Source organism: Engystomops pustulosus, chromosome 1 (genome assembly GCF_040894005.1).
Source record: "Engystomops pustulosus chromosome 1, aEngPut4.maternal, whole genome shotgun sequence".
NCBI classification, from domain to species: Eukaryota; Metazoa; Chordata; class Amphibia; order Anura; family Leptodactylidae; genus Engystomops; species Engystomops pustulosus.
The window spans coordinates 53,331,560-53,358,130 of NC_092411.1; the positions used below are offsets into that span (position 1 = coordinate 53,331,560).

The 26,571-nt window shown below is 39.4% G+C and overlaps 1 protein-coding gene across 3 annotated transcripts in view; it reads left to right on the top strand.

Moving 5' to 3' along the window:
* CAMK4 (calcium/calmodulin dependent protein kinase IV) overlaps nt 1–26,571 on the top strand; it is a 148,331-nt gene that overhangs the window by 115,063 nt on the left and 6,697 nt on the right. For all 3 annotated transcript variants that reach the window (XM_072140580.1, XM_072140571.1, XM_072140589.1), the window contains 3 exons: nt 2,123–2,213; nt 15,426–15,500; nt 23,247–23,322. In XM_072140580.1, the coding sequence (XP_071996681.1) occupies nt 2,123–2,213; nt 15,426–15,500; nt 23,247–23,322 (242 nt within the window). The remainder of the gene's footprint in view (nt 1–2,122; nt 2,214–15,425; nt 15,501–23,246; nt 23,323–26,571) is intronic.

Here is a 26,571-nt window from a genome sequence, read left to right on the forward strand (position 1 = left end):
GGGGACTCTCGAAACAGACATGTTATTATCCATCTAGTTCTGTAGGGTGACAATGTGGTTACATTATCAGGGTACAGGTGTATGTGCACTTTCATCTGACTTCTGATATTGTACTAACACACTGACACATAAAAGTAGAGCGATAAGACAGATCAGAGATGCATACAGAGGCTGACAGACTTTTACACTGTTACACTTTTAGCTCTGCTACATCTCACAGGTAGGTGTCTGTCTCCCCCCTTCTCCTGGATCACTTATCTCCTTGTAGTTTGCACCCTCGCTGCTCATGATATGCTGGCAGGAAGTGATCAGTGAGTGTCTGTGAACTCTGTGCAGGGGGCCGGGCTACAGGTTCAGAGCAGAGAGCGGCAGAAATCTCATCTGCACAATCTCGCACAGAAATCCAAGATGGCGGCAACCCAACCCTAGGGGCAACTTAAATTGTGTCCAGCAGGACTGATCTGTGAAATCCAGTATTTTTGTTAATAACAGTAAATTAGTGAATGTGTTGTTTTGTTAAACTGAGTACATACAAGAAACTTGTCTTCGTGGGAATACCCCTTTAAGAACAAACCAAAATTACTAATCTAGTACATAACCTGGGAACTGCTTTGGACCTACTTTAAGTAGAGTCTGCTAACTCTATCCAAAGGATCATCTTAAGAACAGTGTAATGAAAATGAGAAATCAATTAATCAATTAATTTTCAATGGTGCCTCCAACACATACAGTATGTGAACACAGCATTGTGGGATAAAACTTTTACAAGATTTTGTAGATACTTACTTTGGTGTTTTGACTCATTTTACTTTTTTTAAGTCATTGCAGTTGTCATCCAGATATTTTCTTTTTACTAGAACATTTGCAAAGTTTAGCTGGCTGTGTCAAAGTATTACATAGATACTACATAGACAGCATTATCCTCTGCTCTCGGAGGCTTGTAAGTTTCTTTTCATTATCCTTAAGTCAGTGACATCTCTATAGCACAGGGTATTTCAAATCACCTTCTATCACCAGATGTCTAAATCATTATCATTTGACATACTTTTCACTTTCGCAGCCTGAAATGTTGCCATGAGAGAATAGGGATTACTCATCTTACAAGCTATGTCTGTTGTAGCTGCTAACAGATTCTTTTTTATAAAGATGTTATATTACATATTATGTACTATTTTTCTTCGTGCTAGAGATAACATGAAACATACCTGTAATTTATTTCTAATATCTTACAAAGCAAAAATGGATGATACAGTTTCACACGATGGTTTAAAGCGTAACTCTAAAGTTACTTATAGAAAATAGTGTTAGCACAGCTGGAAAGAGACTTTGACAACATTTCCAATGATACCTGTATCATGCTGCTGGCTTCCTCCTAGCCTTAGATACAGTCTGGTATATCTATCATCATTTCTTACTAAATCATATACAACTACTCCTGAAGTGCGCATCATTTCCTGGTTGTGACATCAGCAAAGGGCACTGAAGTCAGGGCACTCAGGGCATTCATTGTAATCAGGTCAGCGTGAATGTAATTGGCCGACCTGAAGCATGAGATGAATCACATGCTTGAAACATCACTTAAGGTCCTTTGCCAGAACAGTAAGAACTTTCACATGAATCAGGACAGCATGTTTGTAATTGGATGACCTGAAGCATGTGATGAGTCACTTATGGTCCTATTTTCTTGCACTCATCTCCTACAGCCCCTCCCAAAAAGCCTCCTCTCTTCTCCAGCTGTTCTACAAGGTTTTCTATGGTTACCATGAAGCATAGCAAATGGAGAATAGCCCGGGGGGACAAGGTAAAACTTCTGCTAGCAGCTAAACACATGCAGATTGCTAATTAGAGTAAATTAAAGGTTTGCTAATTTTTGCTTAGTGCAGAGTTAGGCAAAAGTTTTTATACTTTACAGTTGTACTTCAAAAATTGTTACTGGATAAGTAATCTGTTGAATACCATCAGTCTGACTTTCGAAACATGAGCTGTTAGCATACAAGAAATTGTCATCTGATCATATAGTTTCCCTGCTGCCCCAACTGTAGGAGAATGTAGTATTGTGTGCCATCAATACTAAATCTACGATAAAACCGTGAGGTGAACTAATATGATGCCTTTTTCCTAGTATTTACATGAAAATGGAATTGTTCATCGAGATCTTAAGCCTGAAAATCTTCTGTATGCGACTCCAGCTCCAGATGCACCACTCAAAATCGGTAAGCATGTCCTCCAACAATCATATCATGTATAAGCTACACTTTTATATGCTATATACTTTGTCCATATTGACAGCCATCTGGTTCTAGCCTAAGATCTGTTGTTATTGCTTACTGTTGGTGCTTGTCAAATTTAGTGTTTTTTTTAACACTCATCATATGCCTTTTATTGGATTTTAGGGTTCTCTGGGAATAATAAGTGAGTGATTACACTCCATTATTTTGGTTCTGTATTTGGCCCTGAAACTATGTTAAGATAGTTAACATCCCTGCCTACCAAGGGGAAAAAATGAGGCAGTTTTTCAAAAAAAATTTTTCACAATGAATCAGTGGGATAAACCTTGTGTGAACATGTTCTGATTTTTATAATAGAATGTTAGCCAGAATATACAGACTGCAACATTAGAATGGTGAGTCACTTACCAACGCACACTATCATTGGAAATAAAATAGTAGGTGGTGTTCAAGGCTCTATCTAGACAAATTAAATTCAGTCATGGTTGTGACGTTGTGACACTTATTCTTTCCAATTCTATCACAACAGAAAAAAACATAACTCAAAGGGGTTACCCAGGTTTTTAATAATTTATTATTTATTGCCCCCCTACTCCCTCAGAACATATATATTTTTGGATACTGACGCATTTATACACTTATACACAAATATTTATGGACTTATATATATATTTGTACACTTACACAGATCTGTCCAAGTAGCTGCCGATTTATGCTGTGTACTGTGGAAGATGTGCTATGTTACATAATACTGTACAAAGTGCAGCATAATATTTATATAATAGTGCAAATTCTCCATTCTTTAGTATGTCAGTTCTGATGCCAAGGCCCCCTGACACTGTGGGCCCCATAGCAGCTACTATGGCTGCTATCGCTGTAGTTACGCCCCTGAATAAATCCTACTTAGGCTCTGTGCACACGACCGCAAACATGGCCCCAGAGAGTTCTGTGGCATTCAGTCACAGTGCGTTGAGCACAAAGGGTTTCACCGCAACATGACCGAGCCAGGTGGTTGTTGTGATAGAGATTTAGCGGGTCCTAATTCAGTGGGGATTTGCGGCGCGGCCGCTCCGCTTCCTTAAATCTCTCCAAACATTAACGGTACAATGAAACTTTTAAATAATTTCTTAACCAATGGTGTAAATAAGACACTTGCTTTTCTATGGCCACTGTAAACTATAGTTACTAATGAGCAGCGACTGCCATTGTACTTCTACGTAAAGAAACCATCCGCAATGACATTACTTTCTTAGATGTTCTTTTCCGGTAATATGCCACAAGTGGTTTAGGCAGAAGGGACAAAGTTAGTAGGAATGCAATAAACCATTTAATGTTTGACAATAAACAGTTTCATTATAAACAGGAATGTTGATGACTGCTGGCTTTGTTAATTGCCAATAAATTTAATAGGCTAAGCTGGAGAACATCCTTTACAGCTGCAGAATGTTCCAGTAATAGTGTGGCATCTGTGAGACAAAAAATCTTTTACAAAAAGTGTTGAAAGCAAAAGTATACATACGACAGTACAGGAACTAATAGGCCCATTATTTCTCATCTTGTGAAAATGTAAAGAGAACTTCACCATAAAGATAAAAAGAAGTTTATGTCTTCCTGTTGTCTTCTTGTGTCTTTCCTATTCCATTCAGCTATGTATGGGTTGGTCCTCCACCTTTAATAAAAGAATGTAGTCAGAGTCTTTTTATTTAAATCACAAACCATAGAGATATGCTAAAAAAACGCAATTCTGGATCATCTTTTCTTATAATTGTATTATAACTTTTCCAGGATATTTACCATTCACCTTGTCAAAGTGATAGGGGGGAATTTATCATATGCCTGTGCACTTGCTGGATTTCACGGATTGAACACATTACCCAAATACCAGTTGAATAGTTGATCAGTTGTCTGTGAATAGTTTTGTGGCCTCATTAGAAATTATGTATTTTCTGAATCATAAACATATCCACACTTGCACTTCATCACAGCTATTAACCATGTCAGCAGTAGCTGACAGCTCTTTTATGTATTCATAGACTACACCAGAGTAAAAGAAAAAACATTATCATCAACCCTTATAATAACCCATATATGAACTTGATGTTTTTTATTGAAGTTATTTCAAGTATATGAAACTACTTTATATAAAGTTGTTAAATCATTCTGTTTATTCTTTTCTGTTTTTGAAGCAAAATATTCAAGTAGGTCATGAGCTCAGTAAAGGTTATGAGTAGGTTAGAAGATGAAGAAATATGATTTGGTAGAATTATTGATGATTTTCAGTGAAATTTCTGCATAAAAAATCCACAATTTGTAGTACATTATATGTGGATGATCCACCAGGATCAAGGATTGTAAACCAAGCATACTGGTGTGTGCCCCCTCTGGCAGGATCTGCCTTTCTTTGAGCTTCTTATGCCCTTATTTATATTTTTTAAAAAGGCTTTTAAAATTATGCAAATGAGCTTGAGGGGTTCTAAGCTCCATAGCTGTTAATCGAGCCTGGAGCCCCTCAGGCTAATTTGCATAAGGGTATCAGAAGCTTTAAGAAGAGCAGATCCTGCCAGAGGGGGCGCACACCAGTATGTCAGTGTGCTTGGTTTACAACCCCTCACTCCTATTGTTTCACATGACATGTTGTTACTCTGTAATGTCTTATTTTTTTTGTATGTTCCTCAGAATCTGTAAATCTCTATGGAATTTGATGGAACTATATAAATACGTTTATTATTATTCACCCTGGTGGTAGATTTCCTTTAAAACTCCCTCTGCTTCTAATGTAACACAATCTTTAATGTACTCCTGGGAAAACTTGTTCCCAAATGTTAATGGTGCTAGCCATAAAGATATGAGGCTACATTCACATGACCGTATATGGAACGTATATACGGCCGCAAGCTTGCGGCCATATATACGTATATATAGATGGCAATAGGTGCATGGAGCAATGCGGTGCCGCACACGCGTGGCATTGTATGACTCACGGAGTACACGGAGAAAAGATAAGATATGTTCTATCTTTCCCCATTTCTACAGCCGTGTGGTGTACATCCTTATGGAGAGGTGAGGGGTCACCCCTCCTCCTCTACAGCACCCCGTACATATGCCCACCCAGCCATGTGAATATAGCCTAACATTGGAGTTGGCTGTGACGTCTCATACATTTTTGTACAGTTTTCTCTTTATACTTTATATGAAATAATTTTTACTGCGCTTTACAAGCCTGGGACAGTATAGAAGAATTTCCTACCCACTGACAGTGTCCGAAGGCGAAAAATATGCAGTCTAGCATCACTTGATTAGTAAATGGTTTAAGATTTCTTAAGAGAGTACAGTTGGCCTCAATAATCTGTGTATCTGAGGATACAAATAGCCTCAGTACTTTTGAATACACTGATTTTAAAAGGTTTCTATTGTGCAGTAAATAAAAGATATTCGGTTAAATAATAAAGTGTTGCTAAGCAGGAGTATTGTGGGCAGCCATTCCTTGTAGAACATTTGATGCCAAGTTAACAATACAGACTATTCCGTGATTGTCTCATTGATATTCCAGCTTTGTTATTTGCATTGAAATCAAGATTGGCTAGCCAGAAGGAAGAGCAGAAAATACCTTCCATTTGTACATGCCAGCGGGATGAAATACAAACCAAAATGCTCTTTTCTCTGAATTGCAGTCTATTTGAGAGCCCATACTCAGTAATTGTATTATTTGAACTACTTTTGTGAGTACTTGGAGACTACTTAGACAGTAGTACCTACTGCATGGTACGCTCTACAGCTTCTACTTTGTAGAATTGCCATAGTCTTCCCAATTAATCAGTATGAAATATCAATTGATGCCAGTATCTGGTCATATGTGGCAATACATAAATTTACATGGAAGTTGTCCCAGTAAATTCCCAGTCACTTCTGTTAGTTATCTCATTTTATTAAAAACTACACTGGATTCAGGGACAACAGACAGGATAGTGAACCCTAAAACTCCAGCCGCCCCAAAAGCCCTGCCTGCTTGTATCTGTGTATCCTAGTCAATACGAGACAACCATAAAGACAATCCAACCTCTCTCCAAAGTGTGGACACGTAAGACAAGCAAATAATGCAAGTGGGAGGTCAACAATCCGGCTCACAACAGAAAAAGTTAATCAGGAACAAAATCACAGAAATGAAAGATAGTCATGTAGAAAAGCCAAATATCAGAATGACATGAAAGCCAAATTGCACATGGATGGTAGAGCTAATATAAAACTTTTAACCTTTTGACCTTTTTGGGATCAGAGAGAAAGCTGCAGAGTATGATGTACGCTCGGGTTGGGGGAAGTACAAGAATGGAAGGTTGTGTTTCCACTGGGTAGCAGAGTTTTTTCTCTAATTTCTCGCTCTCCACCTTCAAAAATCCATAACTTTTTCATTTTTCCGTGTACAGAGCTGTGAGAGGGCTTATTTTGTGCGTAACAAATTTTAATTTCCTGCGATGTTATTTATTTTAACATGCCGTGTATTGCGAAGCTGGAAAAAAATTCAAAATGTGAAAAAATTGAAAAAAGCCACGTTCTTGTGGGCTCAGTTTTTATGACTTTGACTGTGCGCTCCAAATAACACCTCAGCTTTATTCTTTGGTTCGGTGCGATCGCGGTGATACAAAATTTATACAGGTTTTATTGTGTTTTAATACATTTTCAAAAATTAAACGAATGTTTACACAAAAGAAAAAAAAATTTTTGCAATCTTTTCATACTTTGGGGTACGGAGATGTGTGAGGGGTAATTTTTTGCAAAATGAACCAACGTTTTCATTGCTATCATTTTGAGGTCTGTGCAACATTTTGATCACTTTTTATTAAATTTTTTATGTGATGTAAAAAGGTGTAAAAGTCGCATTTCGGACATTTGGGCGCCATTTCCCGTCTCGGAGGTCACTGTGGGCCATAACTTTTTATAAACTTTTTTTTTCTTTTATTTCACTATTTCTTAGACCATCTAGGGTACATTAATCCTAGATGGTCAGATCGTTTCTACCATATACTGCAATACTTCTGTATTGCAATATATTGCATTTTTGCAGGTCATTCATTACAATGAGCCACTGGCTCATTGTAACGAATCTGCTGAAGCCATGTAGTTTTGGGTCAAACGAAGACCCGGGGCTACCATGGCAACCGATCGCCGCCCCCGATGACGTTTGGGGGAAGCGACGATCGGAATAAAGATGGCGGTGCGCACACGCCGCCGTCTTTTAAATGCCGCAAGCACCAACCGCGGTTATTAGCGGTGGGGTTTGCTGCAATATGCAACAACCCCCATCATTGTATGAAGAGGACTCAGCCCGTGAGCCCTCTTCACACATTCCCTGTACCTCTGCGCCGTAGAGCTACAGCGCAGAGCGTTAAGGGGTTAATGTCAACTTGAAAACAAACTGATTGACTGAGCTGCCGAGCAGAAGCTGATCCCTGGAAAGTTGTGTGGTTTAATTTGCAGCTCAATGTTGTTATCAGTTGTGGGTTGAGCAATGCAGGGCCAAGCCAGTCAGCTGCTGGGGGAGGCATCCAGCATCCATTGGACACAGTATACCTCAGGTTTCTTCAGCTTGGTATTTCTGTGACATGTGGTTTCCCTGATCCTGCCAGGTTTAGAAACCTGTGTACCCTCACCCTGTGCTGGTGCCCTGAACCCTAGTGTGAATTGTTACCTTTACCTGATTCTGAATCCTGTATAATCTGGAAGCCTACTTCCTGCCTCATCTGGAACCATGGAACCCCAACCTGATCCACAACCCTGGAACCCAACCTGATCTGAAACCTCAAAACTTGTATCCTGCCTGATTTGGAACCCAGTAGCTGTACTCCTGTAACCGTGTTTCAGAGCATGTACACTGTTCCTGTGCTTGTATCTCAATGCCACACCTGTTCCCTGATACTCATATGTCTGCATATTTATCTGAAACCCTGACACAAATGTTAGAAAATAAAAACATTTTTTTCTATTTCTTCAAAATTTGCAATTGGTTCTTAATTTGATTTGGTTTGCCTTGTAGTATTAACTTAATACCCTGTTTCCCCGAAAATAAGACCTAGTACAATTTTGCTCCAGCTTAGAAATATAAGGCCTCCCCTGAAAATAAGACCTAGCAGCCGCCATTGCAGCAGCTCCCCCCACACCATACATTGGTATTGGTAAATCTTTTAGATGCTGCAGAAGGTTGTGACATGGGGAAGAAATTCATGGTATTAAATGGCTGATGTGCTGCAAATGTGATACCAGCAGCTTCCAGGATAAGAAGGGTCAGTTATGCTTTTACTAAACATGAGAGGTTGGGGCCAATGATTCTAATAGAAATGGAGTCACAAGAAATACAAATTCAGAGTTTGCAGAGTTATAAGGATGTTAGAGAGGTAGATTTTTTGTTCAATGATAAATGTAAATTCTTGTTCATGGAAAAATAAGACATCCCCTGAGAAAAGACCTAGTGCCTCTTTAGGAGCAAAAATTAATATAAGACACTGGGGCAGATTTACTTACCCGGTCCGTTCGCGATCCAGCGGCGCGTTCTCTGCAGTGGATTCGGGTCCGGCCGGGATTCATTAAGGCAGTTCCTCCGACGTCCACCAGGTGGCGCTGCTGCGCTGAAATTCCCTGAAATGCACTGACGTTCACGATCCTATCCTGGACGAAGGTGAGTGCAAGCTCCGCGACACAATTTCCTTTTTTAAATGCGGCGGTTTTTCCGAATCCATCGGGTTTTCGTTTGGCCACGCCCCCCGATTTCCGTCGCGTGCATGCCGGTGCCGATGCGCCACAATCCGATCGCTTGCGCCAAAATCCCGGGGCAATTCAGGTACAATCGGCGCAAATCGGAAATATTCGGGTAACACGCCGGGAAAGCGCGAATCGGGCCCTTAGTAAATGACCCCCACTGTCTTATTTTCGGGGAAACAGGCTAAATGTTTAGTTTACACTTCATGTTAAATGTTAATGTCTATCTGTAAAAAACAGCCATAGTTGTAGATTCCTGACAACGTGATAGCAATGTGATAAACCACTTGCTAGGGGCCAGATCCTTAAAATGTGTAACTAGTGGATGGTGACATGTTGTTTCTCTTGGGCTCACTACAGCATAGACTATAACTATTAAAAAATAACTTGTATTTAAGCTATTTCTTTTACAAGGTTACATTATTGTATATAATTTATATTGTGTTCTGACTAGGTTCCCTTTACTTGCACTATAAACTTGGTTATCTGTGCACTCAGAAGAAGCTTTAGTCATTGGTGTAACTACCTGGGTAACAGGCAGAGCAGATGCTATGGTGTTCATCAACCTAGGGAGACATGGGAAGCAGTAGGAGATAGCACTGGAAGTTGGAATGCTCTTCTACGTTTACTATGAAGCTGTTTGCATTAATTATACCTTAATTGCAGCATTCATGTTAAATAAAATTTTAATTTTTTCTTTATTCCTTTTCCTTTTCCCTATATGGTGTGATTGTTGGTATGATGCCTGGGCAGTACCAATTCTATTTAGATATAACTGTGAAACATGCAAATAAGCTTTCCAGGATGGGACATGGAAAATCACACCTCTTTTGCTACCTTGCAAGACAGCCCCCTTATCAAGCATGACTTTCAAGAAGCCTAATGACATGATGTGGGATTAAAGCCAAACCAGCATATCTATTCCAGAAGGAGATGATTCTCAACTTTAGACAGCATTGTGGATCCCCACATCTATGTACATGGACATGTCACTGAAAATTGTCCACAGAGTATATATTTTTCCTTCACAAAGCTATTGAATGGGTCTCTACAGAGTCGGCTTCAGGTTTCAGTAGACCCCTGGACGACAGAGCCCGAGTGGGCCCTTTTGCAGTGAACTCACGTGGCATTAAAAATTCTGAAACTAAAAACAGTTCATTAAGATACAACCTTATGTGGGCCCCTCCAAGAGCCCTGGTTCCCTGCACTAGCACAGGTATGCCAGTGCTTATGCTGGCCCTGAGTCTCTAGTCCAGATCTTCAAGTCCCAAATGTACACAAGTAGAGGCAGATCTCTTTCACTGTCTCTGAGAATGCCCTAAGGTCAACTTTTGGACAGAACACATATACTCGAGCAAAAGTCACTTGAAAAGTCAAGAAATTATTTATATCATCAATATTATTCCCCAAAGAATTAAAACAAAACTACATATATGCTTCCAATATACCACATGGTACTTGGAGCATCAGCTGCTCTATGCACAGTGGACATGTAAGACCAGGCGGGAACTTGTATCGTATGGGGGAGTGAATACATTATAAGACAAGGTGCTCTGAGGAGCTCTGGGTAGGTAGCCGGAGCACCCCAGACTGATTAGTATAATTTTTATAACTCTATATTGCTGCAACCCCTGTGTATAGAGTTATAATGGAAGCAGAACTTATTAGTAAAACTAAAGGTAGATGTGCTTTAAAGGATAAATAATAAATCATAAAAAATTGGTGCAACATTTTTGATATCAGTTTTAATAGGTGAGGCAGAGCTTATCTCTATACTGTGACATCACTTTATGTAATACTCCCATACTATAGCTTTTTTGCCACTACTCTATCCTTTGACATCAATTTTGTCTAAAGGGAACCAGTCATCAGGAGCCCTTATTCTGGCTCCCCATGATGTTCCTATAGAGAATAGTGCATACATTGCCAAAATGTTTACCTTTCTGTATGCAGAGCTGTGTCCCTAGTCCCATGGGAATGTCCAGTGAGAAGCAATTATCCCCACCCCTGCTCGGGAAACTGCTCCATCATGCATCAATTTAAAAAATACCCTCCCATGTCCCCCATATCTCCATTCTCCATTTCTTCTCCCCTCAGGGCGTCATAAATGTTTGCCCCACTCCTCAATAGCCACTCTCATGGGACTAGGGACACAGCTCTCCATACAGAAAGGTAAACTTTTATTTAATTTTTCAGAAAAAGATTTTACTATAAAGACTCTTTGGCAAAGTATACACCATTCTCAATGGGGACATAGAGGGGCCAGGAAAAGAGCTCTTAATGACAGGTTCCCTTTAAATTATTTCTGTATTGTTATATCACTGAGTATGATAACTGTGGTATCAAAGTGTTTAATATCCCTGAACTGGGACATCACTGTATGTTACCTCTCTACTATGACATCACTGTTTACTATGCCTGTTCTTTGACATCACTGTTTACTATGCCTGTACTGTGACATCAATGTATAAATGATCTATGCATTGTGACATTACAATGTGTATTATCTAATCTGCTTCTTAAAGTCCCATGTTGTAGTGAGGGATCCTAAAGTTATTTGTTTCCTGGCCTTAGTGAGAAGTGATTGGCTTCTACGTTAGCTCCAGTTTTGTTTTGTCGTGTACTTTGGGATTCATTATTGAGTCAGAGCTGTTGTCCACTGGAGAAGTTAGTCTGACCCTATCCATCACAACTTCAAATATGAACAATAAATATCTTATAACTAAAGGTCTTTGCAGCTTCCTCCACTAATCCTCTGAAAATAAATCTGATATTACTCACTCTGAAACATTATTCTACAGATATTTGCAGCCTACTCTTTTCAAGAGCTTCTCACGTCTTCTATTCTCTTCATTGATTACGCTGAAACTGCAGAATGCACAAGCTCTCAGTATCCATCAAACGCCTCCTCGTGCCACCCTGGTGCTCCAGAGAGAACAAATCACAGTAAAATAGAATCTAGTTAAATGCAATGCGTGGTACTTCACCAAAGTTAGAGTATAATTTACACATTTCCACTATTTGACCCCCAAGTAACTCATACATTACATAGGATAAATGAATATCATGCCTGACCAGTGCTTAGGTAGGATTCATCTCTAACACCAAATTGTAGTAGAAACTGAAAGTTACACATGAGTTAACACATGAATCCTATTGGTGATATTATTTATATTCTTTTAATTAAAGACTTTCCATAACCACAGAAAAACATGGCACAATGATAAAAATCCTTACCATCAGAACCCTCCACCCAAGAATCCCAACCCAACCTGGCAGCCAGAGCACACTACCACAGTCCTCAGCCCGGTACTAGAGACCTGAAATCAGCATGGAAAACCATAACCCATAACATCGCCCCAGCAATGCAACCCCCCATGGTTACACCAAGAATAGGTAAATGTGTCCCCAAGTGAATACATTTAACCCCACCCAGTCTCTATTGTAATAATTCCCTATATGCCAGCCCCAAGTATTAATCTGTAGAGCCAAAATATTCCCAAACTTTGCAACAGCACCTTGCCTGGAGCATATTCCTTTGTACATATTCACTAACCAGTTCACTTTATTCCATATTCCATTCTGGATCTCTAAAATCAAGTCAGTGGTGGCATCCATGCCACCATCACCTTGTAGACTCATCAGTGGGCAAGTCTTCCACATACCCAAGCATATACAAGACTGACATATTCCAAAAATGAATCATGTCCCTCCCTCACTAGGACACCTCATGTTCCAGGCATGAATACAACATGTATAGCAGGTTCGCTGTGTTGGTGATATTTATCAAATCTATTATATATTAAAATCCTGTTTTTAAATCTCATGCTTCCAAGGGCAACTGTTGGCATATAAAGCCACAGATTTTGTATGACTCAGATGTAGGCGAACTATAGATAGCTTTTAAAATTTTTGTACTAGCAGTATTATTCTGTTAAAAAATGTTGGTTCCATCTAATCAATATATGGTATTATTATTGGTTACCTATTAAGGAAGATCTGATGGTAGGTTTCTCATAACATCCTAAGCCGTAAACTGCCTTTCCCTAATTCTTGAATACTTCCTAACTTGATTTAAGTAATATGCAAATTTTCATTAGAGGCTACTCAGGCATGTAGAAGCCTCTCCAGGCTGCGCGAGCAAAGGCTACTCTACGTCCCAATAGCTGATGCTATCACACCTCCTTGTTTGTCCTCGGCGTGCTTCTGATACAGCTTGTTCTTGCACACAAGCTGAATACACGCCACCAGCTTCTTCATGCTCTGCGCATGCACAGTAGCATCTTCAGTGCCGGCGGCTGCTACACTACGTGCAAACGCTCTGCCACCAGCACTGAGCAGGAGCTATTGCACAAGTACAGAGCTTGAAGAAGCCAGCAGCGTGAAAAAACGCACCAAGTTCACAGAAGGAGGCGGGGCACATTGGCTAAAGGGGCTACTCCACGCCCCAGGAGCCTCTGCTGAAAATTTTCATATTACATAAAGTTTAGATCTGGTTAGGAAATGTTAAACTATTAGGGAAAGATAGTTTAGCGCTTTAATGAGGAACCTACCATCGAATTAACCTTAATAGGTAGCTTCCTGATGGTAAGGTTATTAAAATATAGTATAGGTAAAATAATTTGAGGTTAACATTACACCCTTTTTATATAAAGAGACCACAAAGTGAGTGTGGACAAATTGATAGCCAATGCCAACTTGGTAAAGTGACTACCATAAAAGCCATAAATTTCTCCTTCTTGTGCATAACTCGGAAATATTGTTTAATACTTTTATTTGATGGGCTAAATTAGCTTTGCACTGCTTTTTGTAAATTCTAATTCTGTGTTTTATGGCAAAGTTATTTGATGTTTTCTGAAACTACTGAGCTAAATCAGAGAGTCGAAAGTGTAATATCTCTGCAGAGCAGGAAATATGTGTAATTATAGGCATCTGTTGCGTTTGCTGCTTGAGACACAATAATAATGAAAGCTTTATGGATATCTGGCAGATAGAACATTATAAGTATGTATATTTTGTGCTCTATCCTTTAACATGTTTGGTTACCACCACACATTTCTAAATCATATATTATTCATTTTCTATGTAGATTGAGTATAGGGTGGGGTGTTTTTTTGGTCCATGTCAATTTTTTTGATATGGAATTAAAAGAAAGATTTAGAATTTGCAAACATTTCACATTATTCTTTCTAATGTCTTAAGCAAGGCTGCCTGTGATTGACACAAGTCTAAACAATTCTAGTCAATGAGCTTTTACGAGATAAGTGTTGGGATTCTCGCCTAAATGAGAAGTAATGCCTGGGATATAAGCAGCTGTACTTCCTGTAGTGGGTGGCACTTTCAATCTGTTACTAATATTTCCATTCCCAATAATGCTGCCATAAGAATAAGCTTATAACATTGTTCATTTCTTAGGTTTCACCTTCTGTAAGATCCCTCATTGCTTAACCGGCACGACATATAAACATGCCTGGGCTTTATTACGTACAGTTTTATCCAAAGTAAATATAACAATGAAACTTGTTGAATGACAGCAAACAGAGATCTAGAAAACCGAGACGAAAAGTATACAGGAAAAAATATATGAATTCCATTACACAAATAATCTCAACAATCTTAAAGAAAATCTACTATGTGGAATCTACTTTTGGACAGATTCCCCATGATAGATTCCCCATCCAGGCATCTTCATCCCATTTTTAACGAATTCTGGGATAAAGCTGCTGCTGAAATAAAGTTTAATCTTCATATATGCAAATGTATTTCCTAGGCTACTAGGGCATGGAGTAGCCTCAGACAGCTGAAGGCTACGCCCCCAGTAGCCACTACAGACCCACCTGTACGCACTCCAGGCTTGTCGTCGGCATACGAATGAGAGCTACTTCAGAAGCGCAGAGCTCCCCAGCACCGGGCACGTCGCAGTGAAACTGAAGCTACTCCGCTTGTGCAGAGCTTGATTGCTTCCGTCGGTGCACCAGAAGAAAGGCCCAGAGCATGTAGAAGGGGGTCTGTAGTGGGAGCATGGAGTACCCTTCACTCCTGGAACTGTCTGAGGCTACTCCCCACTCCATTAGCCTATGACATTGATTCGCATATTTGACAATGAAACTTTATTTCGGCAGCAGCTGCATCCAAGAATTAGTAAAAAACGGGTTGCAGCTTTTGCCTGGATGGGGAACCTACCATGCAAAATCTTTCCAAAAGTAGATTTCCCATGGCAGATTTCTTTAAAGAAAATTTTTATAACTTAATTGGGTGTTTTTATCCCTATGTTGCTTTCCTAAGGACCTTTTGCATTAGGGTCATGATCTCTTTGCATTTTATATTTTATTTTTATATAGATTTATTTGAACTGTCATAGAAATAAAACACTGTGCTATTTTTTAGCTCCTTGGATTGAAAATATGAAACATTGCATGAACATAATTTGGTTTAATTGTTATTTTTTAGCTGACTTTGGACTTTCAAAAATTGTGGATGACCAAGTGACAATGAAGACTGTATGTGGAACCCCAGGCTACTGTGGTGAGTGAAATATAGATCTGCAATGTGTGTAGTTATACTTCGGTTAAAATTGTATGTAGTGTATATGAGCTGTCTAGCACAGTGCTTGATATGAGCTGAAAACAGTGGTTGCCAAAAAAGAAACAAACTTTTTGAAGAGCAGGTTTCTAAGATTGGAAATTTCCACTGCAATCACCATCTTATCCACTGGAGTTCCCAAACATTTGGGGAAATTTATGAAATATCCACCCTCCCTAGTGTTGCTGGATACATTAAGAGGCATAGGACTCCTGATGCATCCAGTGGGTGGCTGCATGCAAGGTCAACTTTCACATGGTCTCGGTAGTTCGCCAGCATGGGGCAGGGACAGCTATCTGGCCATTGTAAACAACAGAGACACAGCAGAGACAGGGGTGCCACAAGAGAATGAAAGTGATGGTTTAGGTATAAGCAGTATATAGTTTTTTTTAACCCACCCCCCCCCCAACTCCAGCCATATATCAATTCTTTTTACTCCCAGACAATCCCTTTAAGGTCACCTACTATTGAAATGGATAATATTACAATTTTCCATTGCACAAAATCTAAAATTATTACTATTGTCTCTTTTTTGAAGCAGTTTAACTCATTTATCAAAAGTTTCTTTTTCAGAACAAAAGTCTCCTTTTTGCCTACAGCAGCCAATCAGAAAATAGGGACAGCTCTTTAGAGATTTATGAATCATAATATTCCTAAAAGAAATAATGTAATATCTGAAATTGCTTCTGGGCATGTTTTTAATTGAGATCCATAACTCATCAAAGCTTACAGTTATTTAATCAACCAGTGATATTAAATTATTCTTGATCTACCATGCTTATTATGAAGCTAAAGTATTACAATGGACACAATTCACTGCACTCTCTATTGCTTTGCTTTTTATACTTTTCAACTGATATTCCCTTTAAGTCTGCTTTCGGGTTTTACTGTGATGGAAGGTGATATAGTCTGATGAATATATACACAAAATACCATTTTAAATTAGTCTGCGCAGATCTGTTCGAAACCGAAAAGGTCAACATTTATAACGCAGGCATGAATAATATTATGTGGGTAAAGAAAATAAAAAAAGAAAGAGCTGCAATTTTTTTTCTTGGTATTTGTTTAACATAAAATTACAAGAATAGTTAGCATTCCACATACATTTTGATATAAGGCATACATAAAATGTCCCTTGTTTATCTGGATGCCGGGCAGGGTTTCATTTTCGGTTCCTGTTTATTATCGCTGTAAATTTGGGGTAAGAGGGTACACCATTATCAGGTGGGTCTCCTATAATTTTTACTTTGTTGTTATTTTAATTACCTTTTATACTCAAGTATATGCTGATCCGAGTCTAAGCCAAGGTACCTTGACTTGAGTATAAGCCTAGGGTGGGAAATGCATTGGTCACAGCCTCCGCCCAGTATATAGCCAGCCCATAGCCCCCAGTATATAGTCAGCCAACACATGCCCCAAGGGGTATAGCCAACCAGCCCACAAAAGCCTCTGTACTCACCTTTCCAACATTCCCCATAGGTCCTCTTCTTTCTTCCGGTGCTCCCGCTCGTTGCAGATGCACACACCATCACACTGATCAAGCAGCTGACATCATAATTTATGCTACAGCAGTGTGCAGGCAGCCAAAGAGGGAGCATCGGAAGAAGAGGACCTCCAGGAGGGGTCGTAAAGGTGAGCACAGAGTTTGTTTATTTATAGATACGAGTATAAGCCGAGGTAGGTTTTATCAGCACATTTTGTGTGCTGAAAAACTCATCTTATTCTCACTCTTATACAGTACTTTTATGCTTTTTGGTATGTTGCCATTAGATTTTTTTGAAAAAATTATTTTTTTAAATCCTTAAACTTTTAAGTGACCTGCTTAAGTATAATGATAATAATAACATATAAGTTTAATGTTGTTAAAAGCAAAACTGGGGTCGTTGCGGCAGTACTACAGAGATGAAGAGTCATGTATGTTGTGGAAAGCACTACAAGCACACGGTACCTACAGCCCCCTGCATGTCTGTGTGAACTGCTTAAATTTCAACTTGCATGAAAAACAAAAACGCAAAACATGGTTCCTAAAGGTTTTGACAGGGACATGGCTGAAATAGTGTATTGTATAACAGCCATAATCTATGGTCATATCAGCTGAACATGCATCAAAAATTTTTCTGCTGTTCATGTCATAGGGGTACATGTTTAACATTTTTGGCTTGACTTTTTGTTAAATTTTTGAGGTGCTTGTGCTCATTTGCAACTTTTTTTTAACTTAAAACAGGTTAATTTCAAAGTTCGCCATTGTCTAGTTTTCAGCAGTGTTCCTTGAGTTATCACCTGAATCCAGGTGTGAAAGTCTGACTTTTTAAAAAATTTTGGAGCAAATCTGCAGTTTCTGTGAAGTGTGCAGATTCATGAACTGTGGCGCACATTCTACATGAATCTGGTGCCCCCTGCACTGCTCCGACAGAGTGCACCTACTTTTTTTGGTGCAACTTTAACATAGGGCATGTGACACATTTCTGTGTGGCACCTCGTGATAAATGCGTTGCACGGTCTATCTGTGCATTAGAACGCCCATTTAAGAACAAAATATTGTGTTATGTCAGGTATACGCGAGGAACAATAGTAGCACCAACACTTTATAAATACATGCAACGTGCAGTTAGACAATAAGCTGCTGCAGGGGCTTTAAAGGGGTTGGCTACTTTACCTCATGTTTTTGCAGTGTATGTGTAAGTGTGAGGCAGCAGGATATTAGGTAATTTACCTATATAAATATATTTAAAAGTTCTGCTTTGCTTTCCTGATATGTAAAGCCTCCTGTCTTTTACCTCATCAGCCAGACATTCAGGTCCATAAAATGGCCGCAGATGGAGGGTCATGTGATCTCTAACTGGCGATTGTTCATGAGCAGTTAGTGATCACATGACGTTCCTTCTGCAGGCATTTTATGGACAGGAATGTCTGGCTGATGAGGTCAAAGACACAAGGCTTCACTTTAAATATCTTCACTTTTTAAAGATGTATATTGGTAAATTACCCAATATCCTACCCCCAAACTTACACACACATAAAAAAACATGAGGTAAAGTGGCCAACCCCTTTAATAAATGTAGGCCTACATGTGTGGTTGGGGGAGCATCAAGAGTTGGCAATTGATGCACTGGCTCTTGATAAATTCCCACTACTATGTTTACTGTATACTCCTCTTGCTTATCTATTATGTTCTACAGAGATATTAGTCAGTCTTTCCAGTACGTGTTTCCAGGAGCTCCCAATTTACAAAACTTCCTCAGGTGTGGTCATGCTCACTCTGGGGACATTTAACCCATCAGAAATGTTTTTGTAGTTTTCTATCCTAATTGTCCAATCTTAGAGTGGGGTTTGAGCAAGTGAACCTACCTATGGTACTGTTACATGCTTGTTATTTTTGATAATACAGTCAGTGTCAATGCTATAACATTGTCACCCTTGCCGCAGCAGCTGATAGAAACCTAATGAAGATACATTTTTGATAGGTATCAGTACATTATTTGTATAATGATGTTATTGAGCTATTCATAGTGACGAATAAGCGAAAATACGTTCTCCTCAATGTTATAGCAGAGCTGTTCTTTGGTGAATTTCACTTTGCCTACTTTCATGCTGCCTAATTTCTGACAAACAGACTTGATTTTCATGCACAAGTGAGGCTACGGTCGCTTATTACGCATCTGTTTCCTGGTTTGAATTATTTATTCCTGTCAAACCAAATGCCCCTATAATTTTGTTAAGCCCTTACTAATCCAATATTTCATCCTCTTTGTTAAATAAAACAGAACATACAATATTGTAGAGAGAAGTGGATTTTCTAATGAGAAAATATACACATAATCACAATGCTCATGGCGTGTTTAGTGAGCCCAATTACAATGTGACTTTAGCTGCACACATTTATAGTAGTGCAGGACTATGGAAACTAGTACTGTATTTGTATCCATCCTAATGGCAAGGCAACATGTTGAGATATATAGATATGAGATTTTATTTACCTGAAGTACAGTAGCGGTTCTGTACGGTTCCACATATACAACATGAAGAAAATGTATTTTATTTTACTTCTTAATCCTGCAGGATAATAAGGATTTGGGAGGGAGCAGCCAAACAAGTAAATCCCTATATCTCATTTCCCTGTCCCACTTTAAGCATAAAATAAGGGAAATGTGATATTAAGATAACAGATCTTAATACTCTAACTACACCATTGACAGAGTGACTGACTGACACATATCACTCACTGAGGCACATTTACTAAGAACAGTGCAAGCTACACTTAATGCAGTTTGCCTGTGTGGTGTGCAGGGGGCGCCAGATTCATGATTTCTGGCACCCGTTCTTCATGAATCTGGTGCCCCCTGCACCGGCACTTCTTAAATACCTGTTCAAGCAGTTTGCATCTAAAATATCCAACTTTTTTATCTACTGACACATATATATATATATATATATATATATATATATATATATATATATATATATACCAAAATCACAGGTAAAGGGGAACATCTCCACAATTACAGTCAACCTAAGGGTGCATTCACATGGCGGTATGCGATAGAGCAGCTCTATGTTTTCCGGGTGTACGGGGCAGAATGGTGCCACACATGTGTGGCACCATACCGCCGCCAGGCGGCGATTGCCGTCTAGGAGGACGTCCCCATAGATGGACGTCTGAATGTACCCTAAGAGATAAAAAGCTATACAGTTATTTTATATTGTTTTAAACAATTACACATATTGGCCAAAACCAGATAAAATCTCAGGATATGCAACCAGATTTATAATAACACAGCAAAACTCAATATCATAACTTGCTAAGCAGGTCATTCTTAGTAAATAAAAAAAATATTAGAAAAAAATATCATAAAATAATATTAGTTGGTTTTTCATGATCATGACATGCACTCTAGGCCACTAGCACACAATAGGCAGTGTTGGTACATGACAAGAATTACGTGGTTTCACCATGGTGCTGGAACATTACTGTGGATAGACTGTGGCTAATAGATATACTGTACAATGCATATATTCCACTTTAAAATCAGTGGAAGCTGTATCCAGTGGAGACCTCCATTAGGTCAGAATAAAACCTTTCAATAACTTTAAAAAAAGAGAAGACTTTCATAATGACCAGATTGTTTTCTTACATGCTTTGATTTGGTTCCATTGGGGGACATTTATCATGCGCTGACAAAACATGAACAGGCGTTTGATGTAAGATGGAAGAGAATTACGCTATTATGCTATAGGGATTGCAGAAGCCCTCAGCCACTGGGCACCTCTTCACACTCCTCCACGGCCTCTTAATGCGGAGGTGATGTAAAGGGGGAAATGATTCCTGACTGGAATTGTGATTATTTCAGGACGTATCTTAGCAATTGTGGAGCAGCACTTGTGCCCCAGAGTTGAAATCAGTTCTGACCTGGCGTAGATTTCAGCTGTGACCTGCTGCAGTTTTTTGGTACAGATTAGCGTAAAGTTGGTTGGTCGAGGTATCCCTGACAAGGCCCGTCCAGGAATTGTGACTTTTTCATGCCTTGAACATCAACTGGTTCACAAGGCATGATATCTCATCCTCATTATATCTGAAATGTGGCCGTTTAGGCTCATTAAGAAGCTATGATTATGTTAATGTGACTAATGTTACATAGCATTTCATAATGCTTTAAAGGGGTTGTCCAGAGGTTTAAAACATGGCTGCTTTCTTTCAAAAACAGCTCCACACATTTGACCATGGGCTGTGCTAGTATTGGAGCTTAGTAGTTTATAGATGAATGGAACTGAGTTGCAATACCATGCACTACCCATGGTCAGGTGTGGTGCTGGAAGAAAGCAGCCATGTTTTTCTATCTCCAGACAACCCCTTTAAATCTAGATAAAGGTAACTATAAACCTTAGTCCAATTCATCAATTTGTAGTCATATTCTAATTAGCCAAAATGATCCAATGAATAGAACATGGGTCATTTATTAATAAACCTTATAGAAAATAGCGTCACTAAGCAGAACAATAAATAGAAGATATAAGAACATTGCTAGGACACTAATCATATCCACAAATATATTAGCTTGGATCTGTTACTAACTGTACAATGCTAATAGCACATATAACTAATATTACCTTTGTCTCCCACTGTGTCTTTTGATCTTAATCTGTTTTTAATCATTTATCCACTAAGTGTTATAAGAAAGCTTTGAAGTCTTCCGAGGACAGAAGGATTATATTGATTTCTTCCTTTCTGTGTTAGATGGGTCATTGGAAATTACCATCTTATCTGATTTTCAGACACATTAGAATGACAATCTCTCTTCCATCTCATATTCATATTTGTTTCCAGTTTTAGTTAGGCACAAACCTTGATGGTAAACTCTCCCTTTGCTGAATATTAAAAGACTAGTACTAGTACATGAAGACGATGTAGCAGCTGCTGAGAGAGGGCACAAAACCTGTGCATTATAATCTTTAGGTCGCATGAGCTGAGTATACAGGCAGTCCCCGGATTACATACAGGATAGGTTCTGTAGGTTTGTTCTTAAGTTGAATTTGTATGTAAGTCAGAACTGTATATTTTATAATTGTAATCCCAGCCACAATTTTTTTGGTCCCTGTGACAATTGGATTTTAAAAATGTTGGGTTAACAATAACCAGGATTAACAATAAATCTTAATTGCAGACACCTGTGATAACTGCTTCAGCTAATCATTGTAGCCCAAGGCTAAAGTACAGTAAATTACCAACATCCAGAGGTCCCTTTGTAACTAGGAGTTGTCTGTAAGTCAGGTGTTCTTAAGTAGGGGACCACCTGTATTGATATATATATATATATGGATTTGTGGAAAATATCCAAAATACTTTATTTACTAGTTTATATCACTATTCTTTCTAATCTGAAAAAGTCAAAGAGCTGGTCCAATCAATGATTCACAGCCTACTTTCTATGAGATAGCTGTCTCACTGATATGGCCATCGCCTGGACTTCTCTACATACAAAGAACAATCCATAAAAATACCAAGAAACTGCTACAGAGAACCAACTACTCTATGGGGCAGATTTACTTACCCGGTCCATTCGCGATCCAACGGCGCGTTCTCTGCGCTGGATTCGGGTCCGGCCAGGATTTATTAAGGTAGTTCCTCCACCGTCCACCAGGTGGCGCTGCTGCGCTGAAAAGCGCTGGAGTTCACCGGCTCGGGCTGAGTGAAGGTAAGTGCAAGCTCCGCAACAGATTTTTTGTTTTAAATGCGGCGGTGTTTCCGAATCCGTCGGGTTTTCGTTCAGCCACACCCCCCGATTTCTGTCGCGTGCATGCCGGCGCCGATGCGCCACAATCCGATCGCGTGCGCCAAAAACCCGGGGCAATTCAGGGGAAATCGGCGCAAATCGGAAATATTCGGGTAACACGTCAGGAAAACGCGAATCGGGCCCTTAGTAAATGACCCCCTATGTGTCTCCTCTGTAGGCTCATAGATATAAACTGTGTATTAGTATATATACTTTATATTTTTACTTTGCCACAAATTATCTTGTGCCCTTCTGTATTTTATCAGTCATTTACTGTCTTATTGAAAGGAGACAGAATCCATAAAATATATATATTCCTGGATTAAAATAGTAATTTATGATTTGTATTTAAGTATTCTTTAATATACTAGTACTTTAATATATATAATTTATTTTGTAATGTATTTCCCTTCCTTCTCAGCTCCTGAAATTCTCAGAGGGTGCGCCTATGGTCCTGAAGTGGACATGTGGTCAGTGGGTATCATAACCTATATATTGTAAGTACCTACACCTAAAATAATCTATTAGGGTCCAATGATTTAAAAGTTGTGAAATGGTATCTAAAGGCTCAGTGTACTGAATACAATACAGTGATATTATGTAATTAGTCAACGTGTGAGAAATTATATCATCAGTTGTGGATCGGAATGGGAGAAAGCATAGGGCCAGATGTTTTTTCTGTTGTTTTTGCGCTTTTTCATATTGTCCCACTGTTTTTATGCCAGTTTTGCGACTCAACACCAAACTAGCCATACAGCAAATTTAACCATATTTTCCTCATTAATCCTACCAAACCAGATGTTTTGCTGTGCCTAATAATCATTTATCATTACCAAATTTAGGCGCAATTTAGGCACAAAAATACTACAGCCCAAAGATGGCGTAAACTGAGAAGCAACACTGTGCTCTTGTGCAGAGAAGCTTATCCCCAGCAGCGGAGCTCAGCAGACACTACAGACACTACCTGCAGCCTCTGTTTACAGTTCAGGAGATTTTATTTACAAACAATCTGCAAAACAGCAGCTCGGAGCAGGAGAGAAGAGAAGTGAGTAGGATTTTGCAGATAGTACAGAGAAGTGTCCCGTGTAGCAGGATAGAAGAGAAGTGTGTGGGAGCTGCAGACAGTACAGTGTCCCCATGTAGCAGGATGACCACACTGGTGTCTGAGGAGGATACAGGGAGAATACAGAATTACATGGGGGCAGCAGAAGATCATCACTGGAGGCTCCCCTCCAGGAGCAGCCACTGCTGTGGAGATCACTGGGTGCTGGGTGTCACACACCTGGGCTGTGTTATTCTCATGCTGGGGTGCGGGAGAGAAGCATAGAGGAGCATGTAGGAGGCTACTTGTAACTGCCTGAATCTAACATTGCGTCTATACTGCACCTAAATTGCACCTAAAGAAAAGTGATTAATAAGAGGCAGGAACTCAACTTATCACAGATGGTTGTAGCTTGTGATAATTCTGGCGCTACAATGAAAATACTGACACAGATGTTACCTGTATATTGTAAATATATGTAGATAATATGCCCTTACACAAAATATACATCAGGAATATTGCCCACTGGAAGGGTCCAACATATGGCATTGTAAAGTCATTCAGTAGCATATATAGCTCTAAGACTACAATGCATATAAAAGAACATTCAGGATGCTTCTGTACCAGGATGCTTCTGGCTATTTTTAGGCTGGAGATTTTTACTGTATGCTAAGCTTCTAATACTGACCATAAGAAAGACCACACCTGGTCGAAACACGTTGGTTTTGTCATCATCTCTGTATGTTCCAGTTTTAAGTTTTGAAATAAATGTGAAGCAAGTTTTAACACCGTTATATTCGGTCCCTGAATGCTGGATCAATTACAGCTTACTGTATGACGTGAATATGACCATAGACTGGCACCAAATCGGAGACAAACAAGGGCAGACTGAAGAGTATTAAAAATGACAAGCGAAGATATGGGATAATGTACGTGACCCAGCCTCATACTTCACTCATGTGATTTCTTCTGAAAGTCATTAAATGAACCTCTTCTCCACTGATAATCCTTCCAGGCTATAGGAGAACAAATATATATATATATATAAAATTATCATCTATTTATTTTCAGAGTTGCAGTCTCTGCAGATTCAGTGTCACGTATCACCTCTTACGCTATCTCTTCACACATTACACACTTATGTGCCTTTCACAATGTGACTGTGGAAGATGATCTGCCTGTACATGTACTGTAATAATAGTAGATCTCAGTCCATATGCCAACAAGCTTTACATGTAATAATGTTATATTAATATAGATGGTCCTAATATCTTCTATACTTGGCAACACCAGCGATATGTAGACTAAGACTGGCCACACGTTACATGCTACTGACTGTAACTTTAATTGTGCACATCTTAGGTTCTGTGGCAATTAGATACATAATACATTCAGAATATATTACTGTTTGTAGTGTTCCCCATTCCATAGCTCTCAACTGTCCCAAATTTAGCAGGACCGTCCCAGATTTTTCAGAGATGTCCCACTGTCCCGGGTGGTTAAGAGAAAGTCCCGTGGTGTCCCGCATTGTCCCGGCTTCTGGTCCCAGCCCCAACACACTAGAGATACAGAGCAGCTGAAACATTGGGACCAGGAGGCGGTATTAGCTCTTGCTGGCTCCGCATGTGTGATTCTGCTCTTTAGAAGAGATGTGTGGCAGTGGAAAAATTAGAAAGCTAAGTAAAGTTTGTTTTGTTTAATACCAAACAGAATGGTGAATATGAGGGAAGATGGAGGATAAGAGACCACAATATGAGGGAGTATAGAGGACAGGGGCGACGGACATCAATATTATACTATGCTTGCAGGTTTGGCAGTGGGCTGGGCAGTCTAAAGTTGGTAAGTATGCCCACTAGCATTGTAAAATGAGGGCAAACTAATTAAGAAGATGCAGGGAGACAGAACTGACAGTTTGCAGAAGCTGGTTTGTAGCTAAACCTGGGGACGGGTGACTGATTGACTCCAAACATATTTTTAACATATTTAAGTAAGGTTTAAATAGAGAAAAATGACCAGTAAATGGTATCTTGTTCACAAAAAACTATCCTATCAAGTTAAAGTCTATTCCAAAGATATCATCATTTAACTCCTTAGTTACACGGGGAAACAACCCACTGTGGGGGCTGTTGTCTGAGCAGAGCTGTACTGAGTCTGATCAGACCTAGCAGCTCTGATTAACCCTTTAAGACCAGGGACCTCCAGGTTTATAGAGGTGGTGGCAGTGCGGGCTCCTCTATTGACTGTAAAGCATTGCTTTAGCGCTATGCAGTGAGGAAGTGAGAAGGCAGCAGCAGTAATAAACCATTTCTGCCAGTTAACCAGTTCTGCTCCCAAGATTAGTGTCTAAAGGGTCAGTAGGCATTCTGCAATAAGTCAAAGAAGAGAAAAACTGAAGTTCAAAAACTGACCTCGACACTCGGGTACTTAGAGGAAAAATTAAATGTCATTTCATGAATGCTGTATGGAGGTAGCAGTGCTGGATTACAATCATAGGAATAACACAACAAACATAACATATATAGACACAATGGCACCCACTATGTCACTCTTATCCGTGAAATAACATGAACAATGCTGGATGCTCTTGAAGTCAATGTAGACCCCATGGCAGGTCACTATATCTGTGATACAGTTACACTACACTGCTCTGAGAGTAAAGGGTGTGCCAGAGTTTATTAGGAAGTTATGTGTGCTGCCAGATTTT